The 23,280-nt window shown below is 45.2% G+C and overlaps 1 protein-coding gene across 1 annotated transcript in view; it reads left to right on the forward strand.

The window, feature by feature from the left end:
• Positions 1 to 21,388: 21,388 nt before the first annotated feature.
• Positions 21,389 to 23,280, forward strand: part of ANTXR2 (ANTXR cell adhesion molecule 2) — a 227,514-nt gene continuing 225,622 nt past the window's right edge. Inside the window, exons 1-2 of the mRNA XM_068233653.1 lie at positions 21,389 to 21,629; positions 21,866 to 22,064. Coding sequence (XP_068089754.1) covers positions 21,919 to 22,064 — 146 coding nt within the window. The 5' untranslated portion in view covers positions 21,389 to 21,629; positions 21,866 to 21,918. The remainder of the gene's footprint in view (positions 21,630 to 21,865; positions 22,065 to 23,280) is intronic.

The raw sequence follows: 23,280 nt of genomic DNA on the forward strand, positions 1-23,280 counted from the left end.
CTCTGTTCCGGCTCCATCCCGGCGCTTCCTGTGTCACTCCGTGACCAGAAAGTTCAAATAGAGGGCGCTCTATTTGAACTTCCTGGTCACGGAGTGACACAGGAAGCGCCGGGATGGAGCCGGAACAGAGCCGTGCAGCGCGGAGAAGATGCCCGGGAGCCAGCATCAGGTAATGTATACGGGGGGGGGGGGGGGGGGGGGGGTGGCAGGAGTAGCTCAACAGATTGTGATCGGTTTCAGGCTGAAATCGATTCACAATCTGTTTGCAGTAAAGGCAGCCATACGATCCCTCTCTGATCAGATTCGATCAGATAGGGATCTGTCAGCTGGTCGATCTAATGGCAAATCGACCAGTGTATGGCTACCTTTAGAGAATGATTACTCCCACAAACACACAAAACGAAATAACCATGCAAATGACACACAAGGGAAATGTAGGAATTTATTTTGCAAAGAAAATATATATATTAGTGAAAAGTCAGATATTTATTTGTCCCTTTGTAACCGGGAATTAAAATTAACAATTGATTTACACAAAGCAGGTACAAACCATTTCATACATACATTTCATACTGTACAAACTATAAAACAATGCTAAAGACAGAAAGCCTGAGTGTGCATGTTCAGTAAACCTGCACCAATTCAGTAGGAGACCTTGGGCAAGACTCCTTAACACTGCTACTGCCTATAGAGGGTGCCCTAGTGGCTGCAGCTCTTGGTCTTTCTTTGAGTGTGTCAGGAGAAAAGTGCTATATAAATGTTATTTGTCTTGTCTTGCATAGATATTCCCCCCTTCCCCCCAAAGCCAACACTTTGTAAAAGCACAATTGGCTGTAGTTACAGCTGCAGATCTCTAGGCTATGTCTCTATTAGCTGAGAACATTTAGCCACTACGGTTTTTGCCCAATTCTCAAGGCAAATCTGCTCCAGCTTCTTCAAATGAGATGGGTTGAGTAAGTGTACCACAAGTGTGCGTCCGTAATTTTTTTAGATACTCCCTGATTGGTAGCATGTATGTCTTAAAGTGGACCTGAACTCAGAACGTCCTCTCTGCTCTAAAAGCTACACAACAGCATAATAACCTTTAAACAAAAAAACATTTCTTTGTTACACCTGATACAAATCCTACAATAAATCTGCACTGCAGTGGCATAGCTATGGAGCTATGGGCCCCAGTGCGAGTTTTACTTTGGGCCTCCTGGCACTCTATATATACCGTAACACTTGATGTGGCACAACAAAACCTGCCAAGGTCATCCACCGTATTAGAGGTGCAAGAAAGGGATGGGAAACAGTGTTTTAGTGATCATTACTATTCAAAGTATCTATAGAAGTGATTATTACCAGCACAGGACCAATAAAAAGTTTATAGTTTGGTTGAGGAAGAGCCCCATGGGGCCCCTCTGGCCCAAGGGCCCCGATGCGGTCACTACCTCTGCAACCCCTATTGCTACGCCACTGCTGCACTGTTTCTGTGTCCTGATTCATGGAAGCAGACATATTGTTAACATCCTGTGCTTTTAAATGGCCTTATCTGCCATCTCTGCCATAGGCAGTCAGGTGACACAGGGGAGAGATTAGATTACAACTTGTGATTAGACACAAATGAGGGGAATTTAAACAGGCTAATACATACAGGGTGCAATGCTCTATGTATTTCTTCAGTCCTGTGTTAGAGTTCAGGTCTACTTTAAAGTATACCTGTATTCAAAACAAAAAAAAGTTACATTTTTACCTCAGTAGTGGGAAGCCTCTGGATGGTTCAGAAGCTTCCCTTCCTGCAGCGCATGGATCCAGTGCAGGGATGCCTGTGCACAGAGTAAAATAGTTATGCATGAGTATCTTCATCCTACTGGGCATGTGCGGACAGTCCAGATACGCTCATCCAAAGCTAGGAGTGCAGCTGGAAAGAACCTATTCAACTTGTGCTGAGTCTAATAGGTGTGGAGGGTACTTGTGCTGGATCAGTGGGTTGCAGGAGGATCGAGGAGTGGCACGCCTCTGGAATACAGTACTAAGTTATGTATGTAACTTTTTTCTTTCCTGTGTCATGTGTGCTTTAAAGTAATCGACAAATACTCCAATATCCTTGCAGATCTCTGAAGCTCGATCAGTGTTATCCTTGGTGTCTGTGCAGCCTCTCTCATTTATGCCGTTTTCACCCAGGCTGTGAGTTTTGGTGGATGGCCTTTTCATGTCAGGTTTCTAATGGTGCCATAGTCTCTCCATTTTCTTATAATCCATTTAATGGTGCTTTATGGGATACTTAAAATATTGCATGTTGTCTTTTATTTATAACCCAACACTGTTCTATACTTCTTCACAAATTTATATTTGACCTGTTAGAGTGCTCCTTGGATTTCTTATTGCTTCCTTGGTGCTGCAGAGGTTGCTTTGGAACAACACAAATCAATGCTGACAGGTAGAGCCTTTTCTACTAATTATGTGACTTTTGAAGTTAATTAGCTGTACTGGATATTATTAAGGGGTTTAATATTAAGGGGGATGAATGCAATGTGGTCACAAATTTTCAGTTTACACACACACACACACACACACACACACACACACACACACACACACACACACACACACACACACACACACACACACACACACACACACGCATGTAAAATGTAATGTAAACTGCAAACCGCAACTTACGGAAGTAGCATAAGTCATACTGTCACTTACACAAATGACAAAAATGTGGTATGCAAACAAAATGCATGTTCACAAGAAAGGATGCTAGAACACAGTAGTTGCATAGGTTGCAGAACGAAGTGTACGTAATACTATCCCCGCAATGTAAGATCTAATGTCTTCTTGTGAATATCCCCCTACATAAGTTATTCCACTTGAAAGTGTACCTGAAACATCTGAAACAAAAGGATGTATACTTACCTGGGGCTTTCTCCAGCCCATCTGCTTCCTCACTGTCCTCCCAGGCCTCTCTGTTGCAGCCAGCCCCAGTACTGCACATGCTCAGTCCCTGCTGCACGCACCTTCGTGAGCTTTCAGCACAAGTGTAGCTAATTAAGACAGTAACTGCGCTTGCACAGAACTCTACCGGTCATGGGAGCACAATTGGGGGTGCGTGTAGCCAGGACCGCGCATGCACAGTAACGTGCAAACCGGCTGGATTGCAGACTGCAGCTCAAACCGGACCAACGCAAGGGCCCTTTTCCACCAGCGCGTTTGCGCTGGCTGAATCGCAAAAACGCAAACCGCTAGCGATTTTACAATCGCTACAGTTTGCTTTTTAACATAGGAATCGCAGTAGGTCATTTCCACTACCGCGATTCGTTTTTGCCGGGAACGCGAACGCGCGGCGGAGCGATATTTGCCGCGATTTTGCTATGCAGTGCATAGCATAGCAAAATCGCGGCCGCGAACGTCGGGGAATCGCCGGTAATTGCGATTCAGCAATCGCTAGCGTTCAGCGTGAACGCTAGCGATTGCTAGTGGAAAAGGGCCGCAAGTGAGGTGACAGAATACAGAGGGCTTGGGAAGTCCCAGGTAAGTATAAATCCTTTAGTTAAATGTCTCAGGTTTATTGTAACAATGTTGAATATGTTGTTAAGTTCATAAAGATCAAATGAAAATGTATTTTAATTCCAGGTTGATGCCACAAAATAGTACAAACAGAAGGGAGTGAATACTTTTCAGTGTTATCTGATCTTTTCAGTAGACTCATCATTTTTTATGTGCCTGTTGTTATGTAGAACTATTTGAAACATGTAGTTACTTGAGATGCCAAACTGTATTTATAGGATTGGCTTGTCAAGAGAGAATGCAGTACTGATATGATAATTCATTTTACCAATGCAAAAATATAACATGTAACGCTTTAAGTAACACAATGCTAATTTCAGCTTCCGTCTTACAGAAAATATACAGTAACTTTTTTTTTTTTTTTTTTTTTTTAGTAATTATGATTACTGATAAAATAGATTAAAATAGTTAAATTAAATCAGAAAAACATTCAAATAGATTGGGAACAGATCAAAATGTTGTTTTTTTTCATACAATCTAGAATATCACAAATGAATGATAACACCATAATGAACAGAATCCCACCGTTCTCTGTCTAGTGCCATATGGCAAAGGAGAAGGTGACCGTGGGTCTGTGTCTTATACCTACTTGTATGATAACAATTGCTGGATCCAGGAGCCTGAAAAGACAGTGTCCCAGCCATTACAGACCCAATCATCGCACCTTCAGTTTTCATTTTCTGGTTCGTCTATTTACTTGATTGAATGTATAGTGAAAACAGTATAAAAATCTTTGCATAATGAATAAAAAGTCAAGCTTTTCATTGGCATCCTCACAATAAATGCACTCTACATGTAATGCTGGGAATACACGGTACATTTGTACCGCTCGATTGAGCCATTAGATGGCTCGATTGATAATTTCCGACATGTTCAGTCACCCGCCCGATCGATTCCGCACTCGATACTGCATGGGTCACAATGGAAAAAGGATTCGGAAAACGATGAGAAGATAAGAGAATCGCCCGCGGGGTCGAGTGGGTAATCGATCAGGTGGCAGTGTATTCTCGGCATAACACCTTTTCCTATGTCCAAAGCCTGGCACCATAGTAGCTATGTTTTTTCTTTATATTTATTTTGACTGAGCATCCATCTTAACCATTTCCGGACCGCAGTGATAGAGATCTACGCCCTGTTTTGATGGGCTCCTGGCTGGCAAGGCGTAGATCTCTATCACCGGCGCCGCCGCTCCCCGCCGCGATCGCGCGCACCGAACCGGCTGCACTTAGCTGTCTTATGACAGCTAAGGCTTCCGGGTATCGGCAGGAGCCGTCACTGATTGGCTCCCTGCCGTGTGATCGCTGTGAGCCAATCACAGCGATCACCCTCCGAAAGGCAACATAGTTGCCGTTCCGCCTCCCTCTCCGCCTCCCTCTCCCTGTCACTGTGGATCTTGTGTGACAGGGAGAGACGCACAGCCTGCAGCCATGACAGGCTGTGCGATTTTAGTGTAAAAATAAACTTTTTTCCAGCTCTCCCCCCCCCCATGTATCCCTTGATCCCCTCCCAACCACCTATATATAGATCTATATATATATAGATCTATATATATATAGATCTATATATATATATATATATAGATCTATATATATATAGATCTATATATATATATATATATATATAGATCTATATATATATAGATCTATATATATATAGATCTATATATATATATATATATAGATCTATATATATATATATATATATATATATATAGATCTATATATATATATATATAGATCTATATATATATATATAGATCTATATATATATATATATATAGATCTATATATATATATATAGATCTATATATATATATAGATCTATATATATAGATCTATATATATATAGATCTATATATATATAGATCTATATATATATATAGATCTATATATATATATATATATATATATTATATATATATATATATATATATATATATATATATATATATATATATATATATATAGATAGATCTATATATATATAGATCTATATATATATAGATCTATATATATATAGATCTATATATATATAGATCTATATATATCTATATATATATAGATCTATATATATATATATATATATATATATATATATATATATATTACTGGATTGTGATTTTAACCACTTGCCGGCCGCCCCTACCTAGGGGCGGCGGCAAAGTGGAGCCCGCAACGACCGCGCAATACGCCGATCGGCGGCGGCTCGTTGCGGACTAGCTGGCCGGGGATCGCACGCTGGATGTGCCCACCCGCGACGTCAACCCGCCAGCCAATTAGCAGCGGCGGCGGGTTGTTAACCCCCGATCTTCCGCATGTAAAGCGGATAATACGCTTTGTAATGTATACAAAGCGTATTATACAGGCTGCCTCCTGCCCTGGTGGTCCCAGTGATTGAGGGACCACCAGGGCAGGTTGCAGCCCTCCTAGTAAGTACCCAAGCACACTGATCCTGCACCCTGATCGCCCACTGCACCCATCAGACCCCCCCTGCCCACCCCTGGGACACCTGTTTGCACCCAATCACCCCCCTAATCACCCATTAATCACTCCCTGTCATTATCTCAACGCTATTTTTTAGATTAGGTCCTAAACTGCCCCCTGGGGGCTCCTGAACACACCCCCCCCCACACCCTTAGATCCTCCCTAGACCCTCCCCCCTGTGTACTGTATACATCTATTCTTCCCTATAATCACCCACTGATCACCTGTCAATCACCCATCAATCACCCCCTGTCACCACCTGTCACTGCCACCCATCAGATCAGACCCTAACCTGCCTTTTGTGGGCACCTGATCACCCACCCACACCCTCAGATTGCGTGCAGACCCACCCTCAGATCACCTCTGAAAGTGCATTGTTTACATCTGTTCTCCCCTCTAATCATCCACTGATCACCCATCAATCACCCCGTCACCACCTGTCACTGCTACCCATCAGATCAGACACTAATCTGCCCCTTGCGGGCACCTAATCACCTGCCCACACCCTAAATTAGCCCCCCAGACCCCCTCTGATCAACTCGCCAGTGCATTGCTTGCATATATTCTCCTCTGTAATCACCTACTGATCACCTATCAACCACCCCGTCACCCCCTGTCACCACCTGTCACTGCTACCCATCAGATCAGGCCCTAATATGCCCCCTGCGGGCTTCTGATCACCCGGCCAAACCCTCACCCGCCCCACCGCAGTGACAGAAATTTTTTTTCTGATCACTGCTGGTACGACTTAATTGCCATGTCCAGGTCATGATTTGAGAACATTCCTGCACTTCAGTGCCAATACAACCTGTCATCTAAGAAGCCACCCTGCTTATGACCGGTTCCACAAAATTCGGCCCCTCATAGACCACCTGTCATCAAAATTTGCAGATGCTTATACCCCTGAACAGTCATTTTGAGGCATTTGGTTTCCAGACTACTCCTCGTGGTTTTGGGTCCCTAAAATGCCAGGGCAGTATAGGAACCCCACAAGTGACCCCATTTTAGAAAGAAGACACCCCAAGGTATTCCGTTAGGTGTATGACGAGTTCATAGAAGATTTTATTTTTTGTCAAAAGTTAGCGGAAATTGATTTGTATTGTTTTTTTTCACAAAGTGTCATTTTCCACTAACTTGTGACAAAAAATAAAATCTTCTATGAACTCACCATACACCTAACGGAATACCTTGGGGTGTCTTCTTTCTAAAATGGGGTCACTTGTGGGGTTTCTATACTGCCCTGGCATTTTAGGGGCCCTAAACCGTGAGGAGTAGTCTAGAAACCAAATGCCTCAAAATTACCTGTGAATAGGACGTTGGGCCCCATAGCGCACCTAGGCTGCAAAAAAGTGTCACACATGTGATATCGCCGTACTCAGGAGAAGTAGTATAATGTGTTTTGGGGTGTATTTTTACACATACCCATGCTGGGTGGGAGAAATCTCTCTGTAAAGGGACAATTGTGTGTAAAAAAAATCAAAACATTTTAATTTACAGAGATATTTCTCCCACCCAGCATGGGTATGTGTAAAAATACACCCCAAAACACATTATACTACTTCTCCTGAGTACGGCGATACCACATGTGTGACACTTTTTTGCAACCTAGGTGCGCTAAGAGGCCCAACGTCCTATGAGTACCTTTAGAATTTCACAGGTCATTTTGAGGCATTTGGTTTCTAGACTACTCCTTACGGTTTAGGGCCCCTAAAATGCCAGGGCATTATAGGAACCCCACAAGTGACCCCATTTTAGAAAAAAGACACCCCAAGGTATTCAATTAGGTGTATGGGGAATTCATAGAAGATTTTATTTTTTGTCACAAGTTAGTGAAAAATGACACTTTGTGAAAAAAACAATAAAAATCAATTTCCGCTAACTTGTGAAAAAAAATGAAATCTTCTATGAACTCCCCATACTACTAACGGAATACCTTGGGGTGTCTTCTTTCTAAAATGGGGTCACTTGTAGGGTTCCTATACTGTCCTGGCATTTTAGGGGCCCTAAACCGTGAGGAGTAGTCTAGAAAATAAATGCCTCAAAATGACCTGTAAAATCCTAAAGGTACTCATAGGACTTTGGGCCCCTTAGCGCAGTTAGGGTGCAAAAAAGTGTCACACATGTGGTATCGCCGTACTCAGGAGAAGTAGTATAATGTGTTTTGGGGTGTATTTTTACACATACCCATGCTGGGTGGGAGAAATATCTCTGTAAATGGACAATTGTGTGTAAAAAAATCAAAAGAAATCTCATTTACAGAGATATTTCTCCCACCCATCATGGGTATGTGTAAAAATACACCCCAAAACACATTATACTATTTCTCCTGAGTAAGGCGATACCACATGTGTGACATTTCTTTTGCAGCCTAGGTGCGCTAAGGGGCCCAAAGTCCTATGAGCACCTTTAGGCTTTACAGGGGTGCTTACAATTTAGCACCCCCCAAAATGCCAGGACAATAAACACACCCCACAAATGACCCCATTTTGGAAACTAGACACTTCAAGGTATTCAGAGAGGGGCATGGTGAGTCCGTGGCAGATTTCATTTTTTTTTGTCACCAGATAGCAGAAATGGAAACTTTTTTTTATTTATTTTTTTTGTCACAAAGTGTCATTTTCCGCTAACTTGTGACAAAAGATAAAATCTTCTATGAACTCACCATGCCTCTTAGTGAATACTTTGGGGTGTCTTCTTTCCAAAATGGGGTCATTTGGGGGGTATTTATACTATCCTGGAATTCTAGCACCTCATGAAACCTGACAGGTGCTCAGAAATGAGAGAGATGCTTCAAAATGGGAAAATTCAATTTTTGCACCATAGTTTGTAAACGCTATAACTTTTACCCAAACCAATAAATATACACTGAATGGGTTTTTTTTAATCAAAAACATGTTTGTCCACATTTTTCGCGCTGCATGTATACAGAAATTTTACTTTATTTGAAAAATGTCAGCACAGAAAGTTAAAAAAATCATTTTTTTGCCAAAATTCATGTCTTTTTTGATGAATAGAATAAAAAGTAAAAATCGCAGCACCAATCAAATAGCACCAAAAGAAAGCTGTATTAGTGACAAGAAAAGGAGGTAAAATTCATTTAGATGGTAGCTTGTATGACTGAGCAATAAACCATTTAAGCTGCAGTGGTCTGAATGGAAAAAAGGCTCTGGTCCTTAAGGGTGAAAAGACTGCGGTCCTTAAGTGGTTAAAGAGAATCTGTACTCTAATATTCTTACAATAAAAAGCATACCATTCTATTCATTATTTTCTCCTGTGCCCCTCTGTGCTGTTTCTGCCACTCTCTGCTGCAATCCTGGCTTGTAATTAACAGTTTTAGGCAGTGTTTACAAACAAACTAACCAGCTTCTAATAGGCTCAGCTAAGCCTAGTGTGTGAGTCATTCACAGTGTGCAGGGGGCCTGCAGAGGGTGTGTATCGCTTCTACCAATCACAAGCAGCCCTGCACATTCCACACAATCAATCCTTAGCCCGACAAACAGGACAGAGGAAAGATACATTGATTTATTACAGAGACAGTGCAGTTAGGAAAGACTGCAGTAAGCCAAAGCAGATTAGAACAGGCATAGGAACTTATAGGATAGAAGAACTAAGGCTGAAAAATTTGTTACAGAGTCTCTTTAAGGAGGGCCAGTGAGGCTACAACGTAACCTCACTTCTGCCCATTCTTCTTTTTTTACAGCATTTTTTTGTGTGCATTCCATAAAAATGTCAGAAACACTGCAAATGCAGAAAAAGCACATGAAAAATAGTAATTTCAGGAAAATCAAGCAAAAAAAAAAAGCAGAAAAATCTACTTTCTCCTAATTAGCATCGGTCACTAAGGGACTGCAGGTACAGGTACATATGTACTTCTGATTGTGCAATTATTATATATGGGGGGAATGATTTATATTAATTTAATCAATGGTTTATTTATGATTTTAAAAGCCGTGTTTTCTCCAGCTTTAAAGGACATCTGAAATGAGAGGGAAATGAAGGCTGCCATATTTATTTCCTTTTAAACAATACCAGTTACCTGGCTGTCCTACTGATGCTCTGCCTCTAATACATTTAGCAATAGACCCTGAACAAGCATTCGGCAGATCAGGTGTTTCTGACAATATTGTCAGATTTGACAAGATTAACTGCATGCTTGTTTCTGGTGTTATCAGACACTACTGCAGCCAAATAGGTCAGCAGGGCTGCCAGGCAACTGGTATTGTTTAAAAGGAAATACATATGTCAGCCTCCATATCCCTCTCACTTAAGTTGTTCTTTAAGTGACTGACCGGATTTTAAGGATGCTGCAGGTAGGAATTTGGAGGATGGACACTTGCAGCGCTTAGGATGGTTTAAGCTACAAAACGCAGTTGCGCTCATTTAGCAATTCTATAGCGATTCTTTTCACATTTTCAGCAAGTGATTCCCAGAATTTTAACAGCGATTTCGTTTTTCTCGTTTGGGATTTTTAGGCAATTACATTTTGCGATTTTGACATCTAAACAGGAAACAGAAAGTGGTTATGGGTAGAAAAGCTGTGGCAAATCGCTGTGCACAGTAATTTACAAGTGATTGTGTGGCATTCCTATACATTTGGCACAAGTGCAAAAAAAAACCCCACTGTGCACCATGTTTGCACTTTTGAGAAAATATAGTTGCTGTAGTGAGAACAGCTCCATTGCATTTCATTAGTGGCGGCGATAACCAGGGCCGTTTCTACGGCCGTGCGGCCCGTGTGGGCGCCCTGAGCGCTGCTGGGAGGGGGGCGCTGTGATGGAGGGGGTAGCCTAAGCCGCGGGAGGGTAGCCCGACCTCCCCCTTCCCTTCCACTCCCCGGGCCGCCCTCCGTGCGATCTCCCCTTGGACTGCAGAGTAATGCAGCAGGGAAGCGCTATAGAAAACTACTCACCTCCCTGGTTCTAATCGCTGCTCTCTCGCCGCCAGTCTCCTCTCTCTGCATAGACGCTGATACACACACACGCTGCTTCCTGAAGCAGCGTGTGTGTTTATCACCGTCTATGGAGAGATGAGACTGGCGGCGAGAGAGCAGCGCACGGAGGGCGGCCCGGGGAGTGGAAGGGAGGGAGAGGTCGGGCTGCCCTCCCCACGGCTGCGGCTCCCCCCTCCATCATGGGGGGCACCTACCTAATCTATATTAGGGCAGCTACCTATCTAACCTATCCTGGGGGGCACCTACCTATCTAACCTATACTGGGGGGCAGCTACCTATCTAACCTATCCTGGGGGGCACCTACCTAATCTAACCTATACTGGGAGGCACCTACCTAATCTAACCTATACTGGGGGGCACCTACCTAATCTAACCTATACTGGGGGGCAGCTACCAAATCTAACCTATACTGGGGCAGCTACCTATCTAACCTATCCTGGGGGGCACCTACCTATCTAACCTATCCTGGGGGGCACCTACCTATCTAACCTATCCTGGGGGGCACATACCTATCTAACCTTTCATGGGGGGCACCTACCTAATCTAACCTATACTGGGGCAGCTACCTATCTAACCTATCCTGGGGGGCACCTACCTATCTAACCTACTAATCCTGGGGGGCACCTACCTATCCTGGGGGGCACCTACCTATCTAACCTATCCTGGGGGGCACCTACCTATCTAACCTATACTGAGGGGCAGCTACCTAATCTAACCTATACTGGGGGGCACCTACCTAATCTAACCTATACTGGGGGGCACCTACCTAATCTAACTTATACTGGGGGGCATCTACCTAATCTAACCTATACTGGGGGGCAGCTACCTAATCTAACCTATACTGGGGGGCAGCTACCTAATCTAACCTATACTGGGGGCAGCTATCTAACCTATACTGGGGGCAGCTACCTATCTAACCTATACTGGGGGGCACCTACCTATCTAACCTATACTGGGGGGCAGCTACCTATCTAACCTGGGGGGCAGCTACCTAATCTAACCTTTACTGAGGGGGCAGCTACCTAATCTAACCTATACAGGGGGGCACCTACCTATCTAACCTATCCTGGGGGGCACATACCTATCTAACCTTTCCTGGGGGGCACCTACCTAATCTAACCTATACTGGGGCAGCTACCTATCTAACCTATCCTGGGGGGCACCTACCTATCTAACCTACTAATCCTGGGGGGCACCTACCTATCCTGGGGGGCACCTACCTATCTAACCTATCCTGGGGGGCACCTACCTATCTAACCTATACTGAGAGGCAGCTACCTAATCTAACCTATACTGGGGGGCACCTACCTAATCTAACCTATACTGGGGGGCACCTACCTATCTAACCTATACTGGGGGGCAGCTACCTATCTAACCTGGGGGACAGCTACCTAATCTAACCTTTACTGAGGGGGCAGCTACCTAATCTAACCTATACAGGGGGGCACCTACCTATCTAACCTATACTGGGGGGCAGCTACCTATCTAACCTATAGTGGGAGCATTAACTTATCTAACCTGTATTGGGGGCACCTACCTACCTAGCTAGCCTATACAGATGACAACTATACTGGCTACCTATATTAGAGGCACCCCCCTAGCTAACCTGTACTGGGGGCACCTACTACCTATCTAATTTATACCGGGGACGCCTACCTATCTAACCTATACCAAAGGCAACTATACTGGCTCACCTATGCCTGGCTACCTATACTGGGGGGACCTATAGCTGGCTACCTATACTGGGGTACCTATTCTGGGGGAATCTATACTGAATGCAACTAGACCTGGCTAACCTATACTGCGGGCACCCATACCTTGCTGCGGGGGGGGGGGGCAATTTTTACACCCTCGCCCTGGGTGCATTTTAGCCTAGAAACTGCACTGGCGATAACCAACATGCCGGAGACCACCTAAAAAGTTCTGTAGCATGGAACAGGCCTTACAGTTTGCACCTTGTGAGTGGTCCATTTAGTCAATTGGCTATGAAGTCAACTGAGTAACTGGAATGTTGCAAACAAAACGTGCAGAGGGTGTGCACATTGGCTCCTAAATCCAGTAATGGCCATTTAACAGATGACAAGATAAATAACATTTTTTCTCCTGGTGCCAGAGCTGCAGCCACTAGGACACGCTCTATAGGCAGTAGCAAGGTTTCCTCTATGCAATGGCGCACCTACCACAAGGCTGCAGGTAGTTACAGTGTAGCCATGGCTAGGGGTGTCACTGTGGTGCTTAGCCACTGTGTTCTTACACCTGGAACCTTTTTTCATAGTTCGGGCAACATTCAGGAAAATAGCAGCAGGCAGTGCATGACTGTACTACTTCCTGCACTAGATGTGACACCCCTTCCTGTCCCATGAGCACTGTGTTTCCCTGCTCTCTACACACAGCCTGCAGTGCAGAGCAGCAGGGTGAGTAGAGAGAATGATTGCTGTACTGCAGCTGGGACATTAGCAGCGAGAGGTGGCAGGATGTGTTTAGTGCTTCAGAAGTTGCCTGTCATTAGTAGCCATGTGCACTGGCTGCTGTGATACCAGAGTGCCCTGGACCATTAAATATTTACCCTGATAAGAATAATTAATCGATATTGCAGGGCAGTCTGCTGTTCTAGAACCTAGTGATATAGGTGCTGACAGCTGACTTGTGTAGTGAGCAAAGAAGCAAGGTCCAGGTAATTTAGGTTAGCTTGATTGCAGGTAATCTTATCTGTTTTCCCAGCTCCCACTTCCATCCCCATGACCCTTTCCTCTTTTCAGATTTCAGTGGCTTCTTTTAACAGCATGTCCCTGCCAATCAGCACTGGTGATGTCTGCTGTCCTGATGAGAGTCCTTCCTGCCATTTCTCCTCTCCCACCAGGCTCTCTGTCTTGTGCCACTACCTCTTTACCTTCGCCCCATGCATCCCTTCTTTTGTATATCCCCCTTTTCTGACTCTCCTAGGAGGAGCTCACAATCTAATCCTACCATAGTCATAGTGTAATGTCTTACTGTAACGATCGGTGTCAGCACACAGAGAGAATCTGATTGTTGGTTATCTGCAGTATCACCAACAATACAGATATATACCTGATTATTGATGATCTGCAGAATCACCAATAATACAAGTATAACTAACCTCTAGACACCTGATAGAATGTAAGTGTTTTGGTGCAACAGTAAGCTGTCTCCCGAGGGGCGGGAGACGCAGATAACAATGAGCATGGACCACCTGAGGAGCAGGTGGCCCTTGGCTGTATGAGGACTATCTCCTAGCCGAGGGGATGGAGATAACCTGAGAGCCAGTGATTCCCTGTAATGCTGGGAATCAGACTATACTGCAGCCAAAGGACTCCTAAGGGATAGAGCCCCTGACTGGACTGCAGAGAGGCCCCTCTGAGAAACAGGGAGTCTCTGCAGCTACCTGACACCTAGTAGGGCGGTGTCACAGGTAGTACAGGTAGACTGAACACTCAAGGAATGAGTGACAGCCAGAAGGGTCGATCAGACCAGGTCGGCAACACACGAGCAGATAAGGTACAGAGACAGAAGGCTGATTCGGTAACCAGGTACAGGCAGGGTTTGGCAACAGGTAGTCAGATATGCATAGGTACCGAATCAGAAAGCAGGAGAGAGGTCAAAAGAGAAATAGGTCATAACAGATATAAAGCAGAGGCCTAGTCTAGAGTGTGAGGTCCGTGGTCTCAACACCTAGAAACTGGTCTAAAGGATAACACAGCACTGACGCAGTTTCCCTAGACTTGGGTGTGAGGTCCCTGGTCACAACACCCCGGAACTGGTCTAAGGGATAACACAGTAATGACACAGTAATCCTAAGCTTGGGTGTGAGGACCGTGGTCAAAACACCCTGGAACTGGTCTAAAGTATCACACAGTAATGACACAGTAATCCTAAACTTGGGTGTGAGGTCCGTGGTCACATCACCCTGGAACTGGTCTAAAGTATAACACAGTAATGACACAGTAATCCTAAGCTTGGGTGTGAGGTCCGTGGTCACAACACCCTGGAACTGGTCTAAAGTATAACACAGTAATGACACAGTAATCCTAAGCTTGGGTGTGAGGTCCGTGGTCACAACACCCTGGAACTGGTCTAAAGTATAACACAGTAAGGTAATCTGGCTAAGTGTGAATTCCCAGGTCCACCTGGTTCTAACACACTGTAGGATCTGACTGAGGTCTGAGTGCTCACACGTAAGTATTCGCAAAGGCAGACAACCAGCAACTGACAGGCAAGAAGTATATATAGAGCAGCGCTCCTCAGCGACGCCCAGCCCCACTCAGCCAATCACCCACAGCGCTGGGATCAGCTGATCCCTCTCCTATTGGCATAAAGGTCCTGCCTCCTAGCGCGCGCGCGCGTAGCTCTCCATCTGTGTGCACTACTAGGCTCAGACAAACCAGACGCATGCTGCTGTGCGGAAACTGCCGGTCTGAACGCGGAAACAGCCGCCCCACTGTCAGACCGCACGGCGGTGTCTCCGCAATCCATTACACTTACCATATTATTATTGTGTATTTACATACCACTGACATCTTTTGCAGCACTGTATAGAGTATAACGTTTTTATAACGGCCAGCTCCATCCACATTCTGACGACTCCCTTTCCCCCAAAATTTGACGCAACACACTCGGCGCCCCAACCCGTCAACCATCTTTTCAAAAAAATTGGTTGTTGGGGGGAGGGGGGTTGTCTATAAATAATCAGAACCGGGTGTAAAATTCTCTAGGTAAGCCGCTGCCTCACTGAATAGGTTTTAGATCTCTGAACCGGAAGAGCTGAGACTTGAACCCTTGTTCCCTGTGTCAGATGCAGAGACCCTAACTATTACACTATCCAGCTACTACATACGGATGATTTTCAAGAAATCCAAGTGCAAGTGTAAAGTAAAATAACGCCAGGTTTTGAGACTGTGATGAGCCCCTTTATCAATGCATATCAGACAGAAAAGGAATACCCAACAGTAGCTTTGAGGCATGTGTACTACTAATCATTATTCCTTTTGTAGCTGGTAGCGCTTACTATGCTGTACCGGGTAGGAGCGCTTGTGCCATCTCTCTGGATGTTGCATGAGCTATCTCAACACACATGATAGCCAACATGCTGAACAAGGATATCCATCCATCCATTGGAGGCAACTCCAATTGTCACACTGTGTTATGATTCTGGACTGCATGCTACAGATTTCTGGAGCATGCACCCCACCCAAACCCCTAGCCTGCATGGCACGGCTAAGCGAACTGGATGCGTGCTCCCATCACTTCAACGGCATACTGGCCCTTAGTGACATGACTCTATAAACAATAATACTCTGCTAGTGCTGAATGCGTCAGCACCAAAATCACACACACCAAGAAAAAGACGGGAATCTATCTATACATGTCAAAGCAAAGTTCTTCTGTAGTATTAGAAAATACTGGAAACTATTCATACACTTTAAAGCAAACCTGTAACTTAAAAAAAAATAGAGGAAAGCTACTGGATGGCCCTCGTGTCCTCCTCAATCCCACCACTGCTGACCGGGACCCTCTTCTTGCTCGTGATCACGCTCCTCTCTTATGTGTGAGTATGGCTGTTATATGTGTGCATGAGTACAGCTTCGTCTTCACATTAGCACAAAACCGCTCATGCTCCAGATGCTTCCCATGTATCATGCCCCCTTTGTCCCCACTACTGCTGACTGGGAACTGCTTTTTCTTCATGGCCATGCAGCCATCTGTGTATAAACATAGCTGTGTGCATGCTCAAGTACGGCCCATCTGCAGTGATACCCTGGGTGGTTAAGAGGGTGGCAGTACGGCATGTATTTACTGTGACAGTACACCTGGGGCGTGGACTTGATGACAGATTATAGGCGTCCACTTGCATAATAATTTGTTGGAAGCGGATGTATCTCACACACCCCCGCATGTCCCAGAAGTGATCTACCATTGGTCGGTGTGTGTGTGCATGGGGTGGGTTGGGAGGCCATGACTCTCATATAAACTGGGGCTGGATAATAAGTATCTCAGTTCTGACCAGAGCAGCATACACATGCAGTGATGGTCTTATCTTTTGGTGGACGGTTGTATTGTTTTTCAGCACTTTATATGCACCTGTATTTCCTCTGAGGAAGCTCATGTAGGAAGAAATATGTTGAGCACATATCATTTCCACACTGCAGTGTCCTTGATTACGGCCGGCCTTTGACCTGAGCGACCAGAGCGGTCGCTCAGGGCGCCGGCTTCCAGGGGGCGCTCCTGTCGGTCTGGCCGCATATCTATTTGGCTGCGGGCTCTGGCAGGTCCATCTTCAGTGGTAGCGCTGCCCAATGTCGTACTGACCCACGTGGTCAGTGTTTGTCAGGCTGCTGATTAGCAGTAGAAGGACCAGGGCACCGCCTACCCCTCCTCCTGCTTCCTCCCGCCTTGATGTTTATTCAGCTGCGTGTCAGCATTCAGCAGCTGCTGTGGCGCGAAATTTGGACTTACAAGAGGAGTGAGGAGCAGTGGAGTGAGACGAGCACTGGGAGCTGTGCCAGGAGGAGAGAGAAAGAGCAGAGACGCAGGCAGACCCAACCAGCAGCTGTACACGGAGGGGGAGATCGGAGACAGATAACATCTAGATAGCCTGGGCCGTACATGGAGGTGGGAGCGGAGACACAGCCAGACTGAGGGACTCTCAGCCAGAGAGGGAGGAGGTGATATATTCTGGCTTCTTATTTCTGTTATTTGATCTCTAGTCTTGTGTCCATCTCTGTCTCTATCCTGTGTTCACCCTCTCTCCCTGTGCATCTCTGTGTGACTACTCTCCCGGCATCCTACTGTGCCCACCTTTCTTGCATGCTGCGCTGTGCTCACCTTCCTACCTTCCATGCGTCCCCCCCACCTGTGCCCACCTTCCATGCGTCCCCCCCCCCTGTGCCCACGTTCCATGCATCCACTCCTGTGCCCACCTTCCATGCGTCCCCCCCTGTGCCCACCTTCCATGCGTCCCCACCCTGTGCCCACCTTCCATGCGTCCCCACCCTGTGCCCACCTTCCATGCGTCCCCACCCTGTGCCCACCTTCCATGCGTCCCCACCCTGTGCCCACCTTCCATGCGTCCCCACCCTGTGCCCACCTTCCATGCGTCCCCACCCTGTGCCCACCTTCCATGCGTCCCCACCCTGTGCCCACCTTCCATGCGTCCCCACCCTGTGCCCACCTTCCATGCGTCCCCACCCTGTGCCCACCTTCCATGCGTCCCCCCCTGTGCCCACCTTCCATGCGTCCCCCCCTGTGCCCACGTTCCATGCGTCCCCCCCTGTGCCCACCTTCCATGTGTCCCCCCCTGTGCCCACCTTCCATGCGTCCCCCCCTGTGCCCACCTTCCATGCGCCCCCCCCCCCCTGTGCCCACCTTCCATGTGTCCCCCCTGTGCCCACCTTCTTTGCCTCAGTCTACGTGCATCCCTCTAATGTCCTACCATATTATTATTATGTATTTATATAACACTGACATGATCTTCTGCAGCACATTACAGAGTACATAGTCATGTCACTGACTGTCCTCACAGGAGCTCACAATCTAATCCTGCCATAGTCATAGTCTAATGTCCTACCATATTATTATTATTATGTATTTATATAGCACTGACATTTTCTGCAGCACATTACAGAGTACATAGTCATGTCACTGACTGTCCTCAGAGGAGCTCACAGTCTAATCCTACCATTTTTTTTATTATAAATGTATTTAATGCTGACATCTTCGGCAGCACTGTACAGAGTACATAGTCTTGTCACTAACTCCCTCAGAGCAGCTCACAATCTAATCCCTACCATAGTCCTACTATGTCTATGTATGTATCAGTGTAGTGTATGTATTCCTCTCTAGGGCCAATTTAGGGGAAAGCTAATTAACTTATTTGTATGTTTTTGGGATGTGGGAGGAAACCAGAGTGCCCAGAGGAAACCCACGCAGGTGGGGGGGATACAAATTCCATGCAAATGTTGGCCTGGCTAGGATTTGAATAAGGGACCCAGCACTGCAAGGCGAGAGTGCTAACCACTACGCGGGCCGTGCTGTTCTAACATAGTCATAACCCAATGTGCTACCATTTATTATTTATTTACACAGCACTGGCATCTTCTGCAGCACTGTACAGAGTACATAGTCATGTCACTGTCCTCAGAGGAGCTCACAATCTAATCCTACCATAGTCATAGTCTAATGCCCTACCATATTATTATTCTTATTATTATTATGTATTTCTATAGCACTGACCTCTCCTGCAGCACATTACAGAGCACATAGTCATGTCACTGGCTGTCCTCAGAGGAGGTCCCAATCTAACCCTACCATATAATGTCCTACCATATTATTATTATGTATTTATATAGCACTGACATCTTCTGCAGCACTTACAGAGTACATGGTCAATGTCACTGACTGTCCTCAGAGGGGCTCACAATCTAATCCCTGTCTATAGTCTAATGTCCTACCATATTATTATGTATTTATATAGCACTGACATCTTCTGCAGCACATTACAGAGTACATAGTCATGTCACTGACTGTCCTCAGAGAAGCTCACACTCTAATCCTACTATAGTCATAGTCTTGGATCTGCCTATATACACTAAGGGCTGGTGCACACCGAGCGGCTTTTTCAGCGTTTCTGCAGCCGCTTGCGGCTGCGGATCCGCTTGGTCAATGTATCTCAATGGGGTGGTGCACACCAGAGCAGGAGGCGTTTTGCAGAAACGAAAAATGCTGAGGTGAGGCATTTTTTGGATTGCGGGTGCGTTTCTGCCTCAATGTTAAGTATAGGAAAAACGCAAACCGCTCTGAAAAACGCCTGTTCAGAGCGGTTTTGCCGGCGTTTTTGTTACAGAAGCTGTTCAGTAACAGCTTTACTGTAACAATATATGAAATGTACTATACTGAAAACCGCAGCAGCAATCCGCAAAACGCTAGCAAAACGCCATAGAAAAATAACAAAAAGCGTTTCAAAATCTGCTAGCATTTTGCGGATCTGCTAGCGGTTTTTGGTGTGCACCAGGCCTAAAAGAGGATCTGCAAGCCTAGCCTATACATACACTAAAGGGGGGAATCTGCCTATATATACTAAAGGGGGGATCTGCCTGTGTGTGTGTGTGTGTGTGTGTGTGTGTGTGTGTGCGCGTGCACACACATGAAGAGGATGAATGGCGGGGGGGGGGGGGGGGGCACCAAAATCAGGTTTCGCTCAGGGCGCTGTGAAACCTAAGGCCGGCCCTGGTCACCTTGAGGACCAGTGCAACAAGTCCCACCCACCTATACTATTGTAGATGCTAGTGTACTCAGCAGTGGACTTCTCTGACTGACCACTAAAAGAGCTACATTGTGTGCACCTGACATTCCCTTAAGTCTCATACACACGGTTCAATTTTCCATCGGATCGATTGGTGTTCTGATAAGACATTGCATCGTTTGTAGACATCCAAATTGTTAACGATCAATCATTCAATTCATTTTGGGTTGATAAAAACTCAAAATCGTTTTGGAAAATTGATCGGAATCCTATTGAAAGGTATCTGATCGGTCCGTCGATCTGACGGAAAATTGTACCGTGTGTATGAGGCTTACATGGAAGTCCACTTGTGGTGTGGCTCACCACTTGAGCGACTGCCCCACAGCCACTGCTGGTCAACTGTGTGCTATTGATTGTTACATATTCAGACTTTGCGCTATTTTAATTCATACTCAATAAAAGTAATACTTTATACTGTATATTTTGTTATACTGTATATTAGCGCACACATTACCATTAGCGAAACTTATTTCTTCAGCTTTCACTCTGCTTTAAAAATCACCTGCTTAGTTCCAGCACAAGGGGTTGTTACTAACTCATTTATACTCTATTCTATCACTTATCTGAAAGATAGTTTAACAGGTAGCGGAAAGGGTTAAAGGTTTTCAGCAGTGTGTGTTCATGGTCTTGACTTCTCACACAGCTCACAAAAACATTCCCTCTTTATCAGTGTCTCTCCCCCTCCCAGAATGTAGGACAGCAGTTAGAGCTGACAGGATGCTACAGATAGAATTGTTATAACATAACAAGCAGCCAGTCATTAGTCAACTAGTTTACACATGTCCCTGACAACTTGTTATATCAGAACACTTTTGACTACCTGTTACATCTCCTCTGATCAGCTTAGTCTCCTCTTTGGACTCCCCTGCATGATATCGAGGGGGGCACAGTGGTAAAGGAGATTTGTGAGCTTTGTCAGCGGTCAGGACTATACACTTCACATTTCCAGCATACAAGTAACAACCGGTATATGTTTGTAACAGAACTTTAAGAGAACGAGCGCAAAGTTTGTGTGTGTAACCCCAGTGCTGGCAGAAGGCTAATCCCCACCCTTCCAGCCACACGCTCATGCTCAGTCCTCCTATCACACTCCTTTTCTCAAGCCGCAGGCAACGAACAGATTGCATTTGCCGTGCCTCTTACTATATAAGGCTGGGGCAGACAAGGGACTCCCCGAAAAAAGTCATCAATTGAAGCAGTCGGGGACACCTCAAACTATTGACTGCTGAACTGGCAAACTTCTGCCCGGAACTGCAGAGCAGGCACAGCTGGCAGCCTGTAGGATCTAAGGACCTCCGGCTGGGACTCACGAGAAAGAGAGACGGTACCGTATAACAGTATGGAAGCAAGGCAGAAATGAGAGGCTGAAGAATAGGAAGTGGGGACACGTAGAAAGAAAAATAGAAGAGCACGAGAGTGTTTGTGCAGAGAGCAAGCAAGGGGAATTATAGATGTGTGTGTGACAGAGTGAGAAAGAGCAGTACAGTAACAAAGAGCTATATTGTCTGTACTACATTAAAGGAGAAGTCCCTAAGGCTGTTTCTCTGTTGTACTTTATAGGACTAAAGGGAAGGAAGGATTCCCCACCTCTGTGTGCAGATAAAGGAAAGAATATGGAGAGCTGCTGCAGGACTCAGGAGCTCCCAAGGCTCTGGAGGATGCTAGCTGGGATGGTGCTTCTGCTGTCTTGTAGTCAGGTCATTCTGGCTGATGAGCCCAGCTGCCAAGGAGCCTTCGATTTATACTTCATACTGGACAAGTGAGTATTGGGCCTAGCACAGTCAGGAGACTATAGGCGGACACTCATTATCTAGATGAGGAGGTTAATAGGCAGAAACAATGCACAGACATTGTTGCTAGAGCTGCAGCATCCTCCCTCTGCTCTGCTGATCTCATTGTGTGTTTCAGTTGATCAAATTTCCACTACTCCCATAAGTGCAGGAGAGGTCAGGCAGATGTTTGACATGGAACAGGCGTTTGGTCTTTATAGTCACGCCATCCTGCTTCATACAGAAATAATGAGGTCAAGCACTGATAAAAAAGTTACGTACACATTTCACAGATTTGTCCCTTCCATAAATATTTCACTACAGTGCTTTATAAGAGGACCTCTGCAGAAAGAGAAACAGTGGTATATCCTGTTTGAGAAAAGTTTGTCTTTGTCATCTGTAATAGGTGCCAAATCACTCAGTATTATTCCTCTGTATGTGAATACAACATGTACAGTAATTATTATTGCAGATTTATATAGCACTGCTATCTTCCACATAGTCCTGTCACTAACTGTCCCTTGGAGTGGTGCATGATCTAATCCTTACCATAGGGCCATTATTTTTTGCCAATTAACTTATCTGATCGTTTTTGGGATGTGGGGGGAAACCAGAGTTCCTAGATAAAACCCCCATTGGACACATGGAAAACATATAAACTCTGTGCAGATAGTGCCATGGCTGGGATTTGAAGCAGGAATCCAGCACTGTAAGGCTTGAGTGTAATCCACTACGCCACAATCCTGCCCCAGGTGTGTTTAACTTATAGAAAAAAAGTTTTACAATACGTGTCACGTGAATTCACAGAAGGAAAATTAGAACTCCAGATAAATCTTCTGGTAGAATAGGGAGATTTGAGACTTTTAAAAGGCCCTGTTCACACATTATGGTAGAATCCCCTTTTTCTTTAGCTTTGGGGGAGACTTAAGCTTTGGTATTGGTAGAGGGAAGGTTCTGTGTGAGGGTTAGGCTAGGTCATAGTAAAAGATTACCAATATTTTATTGGAATTAAGGAGTTGAATCATTTTTACCAGGTGCCTTTTTTACATGTAAGCGTGTAGCTACCTACACGCTTACATGTAAAAAGGTGTTCCTGCAGTATAGGTAGCAAAGGTGTCCCCACAGTATAGATAGTAGGCCTGAACGATTTTAAGAAAAAATTGAATTGAGCGATTTCTGTCCAAAATTGCGATTTCTATTCGATTC

This window comes from Hyperolius riggenbachi, chromosome 1, assembly GCF_040937935.1.
Source record: "Hyperolius riggenbachi isolate aHypRig1 chromosome 1, aHypRig1.pri, whole genome shotgun sequence".
Classification (NCBI taxonomy): Eukaryota; Metazoa; Chordata; class Amphibia; order Anura; family Hyperoliidae; genus Hyperolius; species Hyperolius riggenbachi.